This window comes from Chelonoidis abingdonii, chromosome 7 (assembly GCF_003597395.2).
Source record: "Chelonoidis abingdonii isolate Lonesome George chromosome 7, CheloAbing_2.0, whole genome shotgun sequence".
In the NCBI taxonomy this organism is placed as follows: Eukaryota; Metazoa; Chordata; order Testudines; family Testudinidae; genus Chelonoidis; species Chelonoidis abingdonii.
The window spans coordinates 63,325,936-63,339,502 of NC_133775.1; the positions used below are offsets into that span (position 1 = coordinate 63,325,936).

The 13,567-nt window shown below is 50.3% G+C and overlaps 1 protein-coding gene across 9 annotated transcripts in view; it reads left to right on the plus strand.

The window, feature by feature from the left end:
- PBX1 (PBX homeobox 1) overlaps nucleotides 1-13,567 on the plus strand; it is a 266,955-nt gene that overhangs the window by 210,605 nt on the left and 42,783 nt on the right. For all 9 annotated transcript variants that reach the window (XM_075067943.1, XM_075067942.1, XM_075067949.1 and 6 more), the window contains 3 exons: nucleotides 3,341-3,585; nucleotides 12,287-12,477; nucleotides 12,976-13,111. In XM_075067943.1, the coding sequence (XP_074924044.1) occupies nucleotides 3,341-3,585; nucleotides 12,287-12,477; nucleotides 12,976-13,111 (572 nt within the window). The remainder of the gene's footprint in view (nucleotides 1-3,340; nucleotides 3,586-12,286; nucleotides 12,478-12,975; nucleotides 13,112-13,567) is intronic.

Here is a 13,567-nt window from a genome sequence, read left to right on the forward strand (position 1 = left end):
CTAATCAGCCTGTCTGCCTTAACTGGTTCTAGTAGGTTCCTGATTACTCTAGTGCAGCCTCTGCTCTGGTCACTCAGGGAACAGAAAACTACTCATCCAGTGACCAGTATATTTGCCCTCTGCAAGACTCCTGTACCCCACTGGTTTGGGTCTGTCACAGTATATATTGTCCCGCAGAATCTCTATAGAAATTCAGTGCACTGGTTCTTCCTATCTCTTATTAGCATCCCTGACTGTGTCCAGATTCTGTCTAAATGCAGCTGTTTCTTACCCTTCCCAGCAAGGCTTACAAAATTAAAATACAGTCAGTTTTTTAAAAAAATGGCAATTCAGCATCATAAGTTGCCAGTTCGCCCATTCCCCCGCCCCATTTTTTCCCTCCACTTCAGCTGGAATGTTCAGGCAGGCTGCTTGGTACATATTTACCATTTTGCTACCCAGCTGCCCGTTGGCAGAGTCCATACGCACACAAGAGTTTTGCAAACTCAGGCTGGGCCTCCACTTTTGCAAGTGAGCCCGGAGCAGTGGAGTGCTGTTTTTTTGTGTTTTTGCTGTAATTTTTTATTTTTAATTTAAAAAAGCGAGAGAGTGATTTTAGGAAAACACTCAGAGAGTGATTTTATATGTGTTTAAAGCATGGATTGAAGCTGTGAGGATACTAGAAAATTCTCTCTTTGGCAAGTAATTTGTGAGAATATGGTTATTGCTGCTCTCTTGGCTTAGTACAATTCAAGTAAGTCCCAAGAATGACACAAAGCTTTTTCCAAATAATAAAACTATTATTATTAATAGTTTTTATTTTCCCTTTGTCTTCCACCAGAGGATGTCAGTTAAGCCTTGTAAAACCCTTTTTTTTTTTTAAAGGCAGGAAAACTGAGGCACGAGTAGTTTAAGGTCCTGATCCTGCAATGAGTTCTGCACAGGGGTCCTGCTTGTTGCAAGATCAAGGCTGAGGGCTTCGTCCGGCACCCACTGAAGTTGATGTGGGTTTTATTGTAGACTTCGATGGGAGTAGGATGAGGCCAGAAATGACTCATGCAAGATCACACGGGGAATGAATGCGAGAGCTAACAGCAGAAGCCAGGTCTCCAGACTTGCAGCCGTCTGCCTTATTCTCAGATCTGCCTTCTGTTTGTGATGCGTTTCTGCAAATTTGGGGGAAATCAAATCCTTGTGTCCTTTGTATCAGTCATAAAAAATGAGAGAATTGGGAATCCTGCCCTGATTCTGTCTCCTGTTGTATTCTCTGTGCGTGCAACAGCCAATGCATCAGGCAAAGCAGGCTTGTATTTTTTTGGGGTTGCAGAGTTGCTGTTAGTGCCTCTAGTTTATCTGCTATGCAGATCTGAGAACAAGATTTTGCATCTTGTTAATTTTTCTTCTTGCGAGAATAAAGAGCAGAGCAATCATTCGGTCAGATTCTGGAGTCAGATGTGATCGCAGAAAAACGATATGTAGAAATCAACCCCAAGGATAAGCCGTATGGATTGGAATATAATAGAGTGCTTGCATTTCTGTAGAGCACCTTGACCCCACCTATAGAATTCTAGGTTTTTATAGCTCACTATTGAATTTCTGTTGGTTTTAGCCCTCTGAGATCCTTCCCTAAGGGAAGAAAAAGAAACCCATGTAACCAAGAGTTAATATTCGTTGAATGATTATTTCCACCGTGAATGATCTAATATTTGTGCAGCTGTTTGGAAATACAAAGCCATGTTATTAATTAGTCTCATGATTTCTAGTTTTTTATTTGCCTTCAAAAATATAATGCCCTTTAAAAGACAAAAACGAAAGCACTTCTTCTTCCCATTGTAATTGAGGAGCATGTGTAAACAATCTGCAGCCCAGGCTGGTCATGTGGAGAACACGATGCCCCGAATAACTAAATGTCCTCTTCTATTGGCCTCACATCTACCTTTCCTGTCACAACCTCATGAGGGTGACCTGCAAAGGCTACGGATACAACCAGAGCTGGCAAGAGCCCACAGGGTCAGCCAGATGCACACAGGACTTGCGATCTGTTTATTAAAGCGTCGTGTCTGCAGCATTAACTCTCAGTGCACCAGTGGGTTTCCCCTCCTCTGAAATGGGGGGTGCAGGTGCTGGCAAAGAACCATCGGCAGGAAATGTGTCTGCAGCCCCTTGCCCCTTAGCCACCACGCTCTAAGCTCCAGCCGTGGCTCACCAGTGGAGATTTCTCTGCTGACCACAGCCGGTGGGGCACAGTGGGGTCTGCTTTCTCCCTGTTCTGCCTCCAGCTGGTGGCAGCTCTTGAGCCTTGGAAAGGGTGGGCTCAATCGGGGCATTCACCCTGGCACTTCTGCCACCAGTGGGGCCTATCTGCAGGGTTCCTGTCTCACAAAACTTGGTTCAATCCTCAGTGCTGAGGTCTCTTTGCCATGCCCACTCTAGGAAGGGCTAGAGAAAGGGGTCTGGTTGACAGCCCTGGGGACAGGAGCCCTCTGTTTACCCACAGAGGAAAGGACAGCATGAGAAGTAGCAGTGCAAGCTAGGGCTGCCGCCCATCCAGGTTTTTACCTGAACAGTCTGTTTTTTGGCTTCTGTGTCCTGGTGCCATTTAGGCTTGCCAGGTGCCTGGTTTTTGGAGACCTGGTAACCCTTAATCGCACCTGAACCAAAAGTCTGGTTACCGCGGGGTGCAGGGAGGCACCAGCTCGTTAACCCGTGCCAACCCCTGCTAGGGAAGAGGGAGGCTGGGCCCAGGGCCTCAGTGGAAGAGGTGGAGAGGAGGTTGGGCCTTGGGGGAAGAGGCAAGGCAGGGGGCTGGGCCTCGGGGGTCAAGCTGCCAGCCATTAGAAAGGTGGCAACCTTGTGCCAGCATCTTCTAACGTGCACCACCCTACTCCAGAGAGAGCACCACGGAGGGTGAGAGCAGAGTCCATGGCCCATCCAGGGTGGGACTCTCCCGGTGAGACTGTCACTAGGGGGCCGACCAGGGACAGTTGTGCTGTGGGCTCTGGCCACTGGGAACTGCTCCAGGCCCCAGCTTGCTTCAGGTCAAGGCCAGTGTAGAGTCATGAGCTGGTGATTGCATTGAGTCACTGCCAGCTGGGCTGGGTTTGAACAGGTGAACTAGAGCACACTGAGGGTTTGCAAGCAAGGGCCAAGTCGGCATAAATAGGGCATAGCTCCCTTGAAGTTGGGGGGGCCAGATCCCAGCTAGTGTCAATTGGCACAGCTCCACTGACGTGGCTAGAGCTATGCTGAGTTACCTCAGTAGAGGATCTGGCCTTCACTGCCTGCTGAGCTGTTGCTATTGTTTGTGTTCATCCTCAGGGCATTGCTAATAGTTCCCTCCCTCCTCTGTCTCTTCTCACAGTTCTAAGTATCCGGGGAGCCCAGGAAGAGGAGCCCACAGACCCACAGCTGATGCGACTGGACAACATGCTGTTGGCAGAGGGCGTGGCAGGGCCTGAGAAAGGAGGAGGCTCAGCAGCGGCTGCGGCCGCAGCAGCAGCATCCGGAGGGGCTGGCTCAGACAATTCCGTGGAACATTCTGACTACAGAGCTAAACTCTCGCAGATCCGACAGATCTACCACACGGAGCTGGAGAAATATGAACAGGTAACAGGCTCATTCGTGGAGGCTAAGCAGAGGCTTCCCCCTCTCCCGGCCAAAGCAAAGGCAGGGTTTAAATGAAGCTCTGATCAAGGAAATAAACCCATTCAAGGGATAATCTGCCTGTACAGCACAGGGAAAATAATGCAACAGAAAATGGAGCCGATAAGAGAATCGGTATGTTACCTACACACAATTCTGTATGCCAAGCCAGCATGGCTGTGTGTATATGGGCTGGAGCGCTAGTGACATCTATTGTCAAGGTGGTATGAGCGTAGCAGTTACACACCCCTGTAGCTCAGAAGTTCCTGAGACATCCACTGTTCAAGCTGAAATCCGACGTGGGGAGCTGGTCAAAATTTTTGCACAGGTTTTTTTTTTAATATATATATATATATATATAAACTTTTGTTTATTTCTGATTTATTTGCAAAAAATTGTTAATGTCAAAAACAGTCTGGGGCTTGGTTTTGTTTTTGCAAAATTTTCCATAATGCATTGTTTTAATCCAGGTTTTGTTATCAGAATAGTGTCAGTATTTGAATCAAAATCATTCGAGAAATGCTTCGCTTACTGAAAAACCTGGCTTTTTACCTAAGGATTTTGATCAAAATTTTGATAAATTCATGGAAAACGACCCTGGAAAACTTTGTGATGAAGGCAAAACTGAGCCATTTCAGACTCTGAGTTTTTGTTTTTGCAAACTCATTCTGCGATTTTCAGCCAGCTCCTATGACAGGCTTGGAGTCTGCGTAAAGGGGATTGTTTGGTTTTTAAGCTTGACCAAAAAATATTCACCCCCTCTTAGGAGTAAAAGGAGAGAGGAAGGCTGGTCCAATGGTTAGGGCCTTAGTTTGTGCCTCAGAAGACCCAGGTTCAATGATCTGTTCTGCTAATGATTCACAGCACCCCTGAGCTGGGCTTGCCTGATTACTCCCCTCCCCCGGCCATGCAGGGCTTGCCTGATTCACCTGGCATCTCTGCTTTCAAGAGCCCTGGTTTCTGGTGGCATACACACACGCCCCCCACCACCAATGGTCCAGGTTCAATTCCCTACTCTGCTAACAACTCACTGGTAGGGTGACCATATTTCCCAAAGTGGAAACAGAACACCGTGCAAGCCTGGCCTGAGCCCTGCCACCAAGTGGGACTCACTTGCAGGTTTGGTTTTGTTTTTTTCAGTGTAGACATACTCTTAGTCTCCGTGCCTCAGTTTCCCATCGATACATGGGGATTATTGCTCACAGGAGAGTCTGTGAGAAGAAATACGTTACAGGTTGTGAGTTGCTTGGATGCTATGGTGATGAGGGTGTATAAGTACCTAGGATACAGAGAAGTGAGGCGAGGTGCTTGGGACCATAATTCTCCCATTATAAAAATAATTGTTAGGAGCTTTTTTTGAACAGCCTGAGTGCCAGAATGGGTGGAATTGAAACTGGGTGGGAAATCGCCATGGCTGAGGGAAAATGCCTTAAATATCCTGGTGAAAATTGCTTGAGATTTGGCTAACTGAGGAGTGTTTGAACTGCTCATAGGAGGCACATTGCGTACGACAATTTAACCATATTGTCAGTGACAGACAGCTGAGTTATATTGTGCTGTACTGTAACTTCCAGACCATTATACCTCTCCTCCTTCAGACCCACAGGGGTGTGAGAAATGAGTGAAAGGCGGAACACCTGTATTGCATTGCATGCTGCTCTTCAATGTCCAGATTATAAAGGCTTTCAGCCACTGGTGTCTGTAGGACAGGTGGCCTGATTCAGCCAAAAAGTAGACCATCCTGCAAAATCTGTAACACTTAGACTCATAGACTTTAAGGTCAGAAGGGACCATTATGATCATCTAGTCTGACCTCCTGCACAATGCAGGCCACAGAATCTCACCCACCCACTCCTGTATCAAACCTGTGTCTGAGCCATTGAAGTCCTCAAATCATGGTTTAAAGACTTCAAGGGTGCAGAGAATCTTCCAGCAAATGACCCATGCCCCACGCTGCAGAGGAAGGTGAACCCCTCCTGGGCTTCTGCCAATCTGCTCTGGAGGAAAATTCCTTCCCAATCCCAAATATGGCAATAAGCTAAACCCCGAGCATGTAGGCAAGACCCACCAGCCAGACACCCAGGAAAGAATTCTCTGCAGCAACCCAAATCCCACCCCATCCAACATCCCATCACAAGCCATTAGGCGTATCTACCGCTAGTAGTCAAAGATTAATTAATTGTCAAAATTAGGCTATCCCATTATACCATCCCCTCCACAAACTTATCAAGCCCAGTCCTGAAACCAGATGTGTCCCTTGCCCCCACGACTCCCCCCGGAAGGCTGCTCCAGAACCCCACTCTGCCTTTGTCCAATTTCAAGTCCAAACTTCCCAATAGCCCATCTATATCCATCCACTCCCATGTCCACATTGGTACTGAGCTCAAATAATTCCTCTCCCTCCCTGGTATCCATTCCTCCGAGATATTCACAGAGAGTAACCATATCTCTCCTCAGCTTTCCCCTGGTTAGACCAAACAAGCCAAGCTCCCCGAGTCTCCTTCCATATGACAGATTTTCCACTTCTTGGATCATCCCAGTAGCCCCTCTCCGAACTCACTCCAGTCTGAATCCATCTTCCTCAAACATGGGCGACTAGAACCGCACACAGCACTCCAGATGAGGTCCCACCAGTGCCCTGTACAACGGCACCAACACCTCCCCGTCTCCAGAGAGCCGGTGACCACTGGTGGAGTAGCTACATTTAAACAAGCGTTGGAGGGGCACTGAACCAGCCCTGCCCCCTTTGTTGCCCAATAGGAATGTGTCTACACTGGATTGTAAACCTGGGTCTGTGGACTTAGTGTTTCCAAGCCTTTGCTTGAGCGTGCACACTGCACTGTAAACCCAGGCTTACAATAGCTAGACCTGGGTTTACAGGGGCAATAGCTAACACATCCATACTGCACTATGCAGACCTTCTGATAAATGTCTATGGTTTGAGCGGCTTCCACACTACAACATGACCAGGCTTGGACCTAAATCTCAGTGGGACTTGGGCTCCGAGCCAACCCCCTAGCAAGATCCTAGGATCTGGTCTTGAGTGCTTGTTGACCAGAGTCAGACAGATTTGTGTGTGGACAGAAAGGAGGCTTGCGCTGTGTTTAGTGTAGACATACCCTAGGTGCTTGGGAGCTATGGAAAGCTGAGGTACTTTTCAAGAGAGCAGCTACAAGCTATCCCCTCTGCTGAACTGTGCAGGAAGGTTTCTGTTGCTACTTTGCTGTAGAGTCCCTGAAGCCTGCAGGACAGGCAGTCCCACTGAGGTGGAGGTAGAGGAAAGGGGGACCCACTGACTGGAGTAGGGGGCGTGCACTAAGTGAGAGAATTTATACAGGGTGAACAAGATGCACATTGAATGAGACACAGGAAATGGTCTGGCCTGTGTTACGCAGGAGGTCACACTAGACAACAATGGGTTCATCTGGCATTAAAAGCAAGGAACCTGGTAACAGTCTCAGTGAATAAGGCATGGCTCTGCAGGAGTAGAGCTGGGAGAGCTTTTGGTCTGAAAAATGGGGAAAAAATCATTTTGGCTACATCCCTTGTGTACCATTGGCTATGAAACTGACGATGAGCCGTTGGCTCAGCAGAAATTGGACTTACTGTCTAGAGAAATGTACTCCATTGTCTGTGTTCTGGACTGACAGCAAGGCATGTCTCTTGATTGCCCCCTTCTGCATCTCCCCTCAACCAAATGAGGTCTCTTGCTGTCCAAAGCCAGAACACACTACTCCCAACCAGAGGACAGCCTGCCAGCTGCACTCCTGCCTAGTCCCTCTCCGCTGAGCCCTTCTTTGTGCTGGGAAAACCAGCAGTGAGGGGAATCTGACCGCAGTAGGTGGGAAGTATAAGTGTCAAGTAACCCTTGCCTTGCCAAGTCCTGCTTTCCTGGAGTTTGTGGCTTTCCCAGGGTCAGATGTTTTCCCTCCACGTTTGATTTTTAATCTTTGTGTCAGAGTCTGATTTGTGGATAAAGACTTGGGCAGTGAATCCCTGCCATGCAACTTCCTGTCCTTTCGCTGAGGCGGCTGTGGGGAGCCCAGGCAGCTGTTGACAAGAGAGCTGTGAGTCCGAGTTGGGGCAGAGGACCTGCAGCTCCGACATCAAAGCCTGCTGGCCAGGTTCTCTGGCTGTCTGGCCTTTTCAGAATGACTCCCAAGACCTCTGGATAACTGAGTTCTGCTGTAACGTCACTATCATGACTTCCCATGTGCAAAGAGCCCTGACATTTTTCCACCTTTGCCCTCAAAATGGCATGGAAAGGGATAGTGAGAAGGGCACCTTGGCCAGGACTGTCTTGGTCTTCCCTGCTGCGTCCTATGTCTCACCAAGCTGCCATCTCTCTGGGCCAGAGAATCAAAACAGCTTTTCCTCCCCAGTTCTCCGCTCGGGATCAGAGGCAGGGCTCAGGCAGCCCTTTCCAGAGATCCTCAGGCTGCCAACACTGGTGGCCGTAGAGAATTCAGCTCAGTTCAAGATGGTGCAGCAGATGATTGGATCCATCTGCAGCCTGTCAACGGCAGTGCCCTACATACCCTGTGGGAATGCGGAGAGAGGTGACAAGCCCCAGGGGGATGCTGGAAGGGTCATCAGAGGATCTACTGGGTGTTCCCCCCTCATCCCAAGGAGACCGTAGGTTGAGAGGATCCAGGGCTTTTGTCGGGAAGAGTTGTGAGGCCTGCTGAGAGGTTTCCATGTTCAGACAGGGCTTGGAGAAGTAGCTGCGCTTTAGGCAGGCTAGTTGCGTGGCTGCTGAGCTCCAAACGCTTTGGTTTCTTATCTTGACGGCTGAATGTGGTTTGTGACTATTGCATCCCGACAGCATCAGTTTGCACTGACCTGAAATCATGCACATGGGTGGTCTCGTGAGCCTAAGGTGTGGGGTAGATGTCCCCTCCAGGTCACAGCTGTCCTGCCGGCAGGTAAGCTGGCCCCAGGACACAGGAGCTGGCTGGGACAAGTCCAGTATCTGGCTTCATCTCAGGGACCTGATGTTGCTGTGACTCGACACAGCTTTTCCCTTCAGTTTTTGTCTATAATGTTCTTTTGCATGTGAACATAAGGCAGGCTGAAACTACTTGGAGTCTATAAGCATGGGGCTGGCTCTTTCAGCACCCAGGTAAACAGCCAGGAGGGGGTATAGCAGATCTCTCAGACGAGGGAGGTTTCCTCACGATTTACGTGGATTGTATAGGGGCCAGTGGTTGTGCTGTACAGAAACCTTCACAAGGGCTCTGACCAGCTAGCTGTTTCTACTGGGTAGTTAGCTACAGCTGATGTCTTTAGAGCACCATGGGATGATGGGACAGCAAGGGGAGTAGAGGATCCACAGTCCGTTAAGATGAGAAGGGGAGAAGCAATTGAAATGATGTCTTCAACTCAGGGGATCGAACCCAAACCCTTGGGTTCTCTCATTAAAATGTCAGTCTGTGAAAGGGGAGAGGCTGTTTTACACCATATACAGGCTGTGCCCCAGGTTACCTTCTGCCCTCCTAAGGAAGACACAGTCCAAGCGTACACATGCTCAGAAAGAAGGGAACAGCGGAGTTCTCCTCTGAGAACACCTTCCCCATCCTGGTGAGGCCTCAGCTGGAGTACTGTGTCCAGCTCTGGGCACACTTGAGGAAAGATGTGGACACGGTGGAGGGAGTCCAGAGAAGAGCAACAAAAATGATCTAAGTGTTCGAAACCCTGACCTGTAGGGAATGTTAAAAAGACTTGCCCTGTTTAGTCTTGGGAAAAGAAGATTATAGGGGGACCAGAGAACAGTCTTCAGATGTGTTAAGGGCTGTTACAGAGAGAATGGGGATCAATTGTTCTCCATATCCACTGCAGGTAGGACAAGACAGAATGGGCTTCATCTGCAGCAAGGGAGATTTAGGTTAGATAGTAGGTACCAGGTTTCTGTCTCCAAGGGGAATTAAGCTCCGGAACAGGCTTGCAAGGGAGGCTGTGAAATCCTCGTCACTGGAGGCTTTTAAGAGCAGGCTGGACACACACCTGTCAGGGACTGTCTAGGTAGACTTGGTCCTGCCTCAGTGCTGCAGGCTGGACCTGATGACTTCTCAAGGTCCCTTCCAGCCTGACATTTCTACAGTTCTGTGAATCAGGTGATTGTCACAGTAGCAGTCTCCCCTTCACAGCATCTCTTGAGTGCCGAAGAGTCCTGGCTTTTGGGGCGGTTGCTCCAAGACTACCTTTATGATTTACAAGGCCTAGCAAGAGCAGGGCCCCAGGTGCCACGAGGGCAGTGAGCTACCCCGTTCGGATGGGTCTGAGGGGAGAGAGAGCAGCAACTTGCCTCATGTGAAGTGGGAGCACTGCTCTGGGTGTGTTGCGTGGCTGTCCGGTGGCCCCAAGGCATGAGGCCCAGCCCAGCCAACCCTGCTTTTAGCACAGAGCCGTGAAGTTCTTCAGCAACTCATTGCTTTTCCTCTTCATCTTTGCAGGTCGCCTCCCTTTCAGAGGCAGGCTTTCATCTGTGTTGCTAAGTGGTTTGCTTCCCTCTGGCCCAGCAGCCCCTGGCTGCACGGACCTGCCAGCATCTGATGCAGCAGACTGATAAATGTTTTAAAAACAAACATCCCCCGTGGGCATGAGAGGAGTGGGGTACCACGGGTGGTGGGAGCACACACAGCGGGGCGGTGCTGTGCCGTCAGCACGCTAATTCCAGTGATTACCTGCTTGCCCTTTCATATCATGGTGCCCGTCTCATGCTGCCTGCACTGCTTTAATTATTATCATTATTGACTTATCAGATGTGTTGGAAACCTGCAGCAGGTCTGTATCACTTCAGCGCCCGCAGCCACTTGATGTGGGTCGTTTTGGGGGCTCTGACTGCCCCCTGTCTCTGGGACCCTGCATGCCTGCAGAATTAACCATTCCCCGTGTCAGCAGCCTAAGGTGCATTTGAACCACCAGCACCCGCTGCTTCCCACGCTTGTTTCTGGCCCACTCCCACCATCCTGTCCTTTGGCACCTCTCTCCCCTGCCTGAGGGGCAAGCACTCTGAGACCTGGGACCATCCATAAATAACATTTGTAGCACAGACAGAGTTAGGATAGGCCACCTCACATGCATCAGAACAGCAGCTGATCCTGGGTGGGCTTCAATTAAGAAGGAGTTGCCAGCTCCCAGGCACCCCATTGCATAGCAGACCACATGCATTATGGGAGAGCTGGTCTCATGAGGCACTGGGTACTTTGGCAGGATTGCAGGCCAGTATAGTCAGACTGTTGGCCTGCCTGCGAATGGAAGGAGATGGGATACCAGACTGGTCGAGATATTGGTCTCATCCAGTATGTCAGAGATGAAGGGATCAGTACAGAGCTCTTTGCATCTTCAAAGTGAAGTACCAATATGTGTTAATCAGGGCCTGTTCTAAAGCTGATAGTTAATTAGAGAGAAGAGTTTGGGCCAGATATGGATTATGTGGCCTCCCAAGTGTCTGAGCACCTACTGTATTTATCCTCACAGCACAGCTGCAAGGTACGGAAGTCCTATTAACTGTGTTACAGATGGGGAAACTGAGACACAGAGCATCTAAGTGATTTGCCTGAGGCCACACAGGGAGCCTGTGGCAGAAGAGCTGCTTGAACCCAAGTCTCCAGAGTCCCAGACCAACACCCAACCCACTGGACCATCCTTCCTTTCTGATCCCTCTTAAAGCTCCCAAGGCCTCTGCCCAACCACCCGTTCTGTTCTGTGTTCTGTGCAGTGACTCCCCATTGCTGTCTCAGATGCTGGCTGCGCAGTTTATCGCTGGATGTTTTTCTCCTCTTTCTCACTTAATCTGTTTCCCTGGTGGGCAGCCCATCACCAGACAGATACTGAGGAATGGAAGGGTGCCGAGGGAAGGGCAGCCATATAGATCCAGGGGCAGGAGGGCTCCTAAACTGAAGAAGGGTTAAAAGCTGACCGTGTGCAGCCATGATGAAGGGAAGGCCCTACTGCGACTGTCTGTCACTGGTAGAAGGATGGGAGCGCTCAGGAAGGAGAGGGCTTGGTTAGAGTGGTCCATGGAGGACCCAGAGTTCCGGGGATGGAAGCAAGCAGAGGACGATGGAGGTTAAGCATCAGGGAGATAGTGTAGAGGTGAGAGGGTACGTTATAGTCCACTTAAGGTGGAAGCTCCACTACTTGGGTCATTTTTAAATCCTAGACTGGACAAAACACTAAAAAAAAAAAAAAAAAAAAATTATGGGACAAACCCACCCAAGCTGGCAAGTGGATGAGGGGCCTGATCCAAAGCCCATTGAAGTCAATGAGTCTTTCCTCAATGGGCTGTGAATTAAACTCTACATGACCCAACAAGTCCTCTCCGCCTGGCTCCTAGGTATACTCTAAAGGGTTGGGCCCAGTTTCATCTCCTCCCTGGCCCAATTTAAGGCTCTTTCCTTTAGAAACCCTCACCACCACCTCAGGGCTGAAGTTGCAGGCAGCTTGATTCCCACCGTGGAAAGGGGAAGTGATCCGACACTATGGAAACGGATGCGGTGTCAGGTCACAGCTGGATGGCTAGATCTCGATAGCTGGTTGCTGTGCTGCTCCGTGGGGGCCCTGCGCTGGTGGCCTTACCTGGCTTGCTGGCACCATATAGTCTTGAACACGGCCGAATGACCCTCCGATCCCGGGGTTTCTTTTGTTTTTCTTGCCGTCCCAGGCGTGCAACGAATTCACCACCCACGTGATGAACCTCCTGCGCGAGCAGAGCCGGACCCGGCCCATCTCACCAAAGGAGATCGAGCGGATGGTCAGCATCATCCACCGCAAATTCAGCTCCATCCAGATGCAGCTCAAGCAGAGCACGTGCGAAGCCGTCATGATCCTGCGCTCCCGATTTCTAGATGCGCGGTAAGTTCTCCCATCTCCCGCCTGAGAGAAAATGTTTTGTGGGGGTGGGGGGGTGTCTCATCTCTCATGTTGGCCTTTAGACAGAGCAGACACTGCAAAGATCTGCTCTGGTCTGGCAGAGGGTGGGACAACCAATGGATCTGATCCAGTATGAAGGTAAGGGACCAGAACAGACGGGCTAATGTGGTTTGAGATGCAAGTGGATCAAATCCCCAGCCCACCCTGACTACCGTGTCATGCAGTCTCCTTCACTAGCCCACCGGGGGGCCAACCTCCTAACCAGGGCACTGGCCGGGGGGAGGCAGGTCAGAGGCCAGGTGGGTCCAGAGCTTCCCTCGCAAGGTGTTGCAAAGTTTGAGCAGAGGAGGTTTGCAAAGTACTTTGCAATGGAGAGGCAAGAGGACCCGTGGAACTGCAAAATACGATTCCCATCCCCAGAGCGCTTTCCCTCTTTCTGGAGCCTTGGCCCTGATTCTGTTCCATTTTCTCCTTGCCAAGGCGGAAGAGAAGAAACTTCAACAAACAGGCTACGGAAATCCTGAATGAGTATTTCTATTCCCATCTCAGCAACCCATATCCTAGTGAGGAAGCCAAAGAAGAGCTAGCCAAGAAGTGTGGCATCACAGTCTCACAGGTAAGGGGTCGGGCAAAGGGAGTAGCACCAAAATAATAGCCTTGCGTTTCTCCAGCAGGGCACAAATAACCAGGCAAGCGTCTCTTTACTGATCTCCACAGCGGTGGTGGGTGTATTGCGGGATGACTGCTAGATTGGTAGCAAGAGAATAATTGGAGGCTGTATGGACAGGGCCAGCGCTACCATTTAGGCGACCAAGGCAATGGCCTAGGGCGCCAGAATTTTGGGGGGGCACTATTTTGCCAGGGGGGCGGCACGCGGCTCCGGGGGACCTACCGCAGTCATGCCGGCGGACGGTCCGCTGCTGTGGCAGCTCCGGTGGAGGTGCCACAGTCATGCCGGCGGACAGTGCACTGGTCCAAAGGCTCCGGCGGACCTACCGCAGTCATGCTTGCAGCAGGTTCACCAGAGCCTTTAGACCAGCGGACCGCCCGCCGGCATGACTGCGGCAGCTCC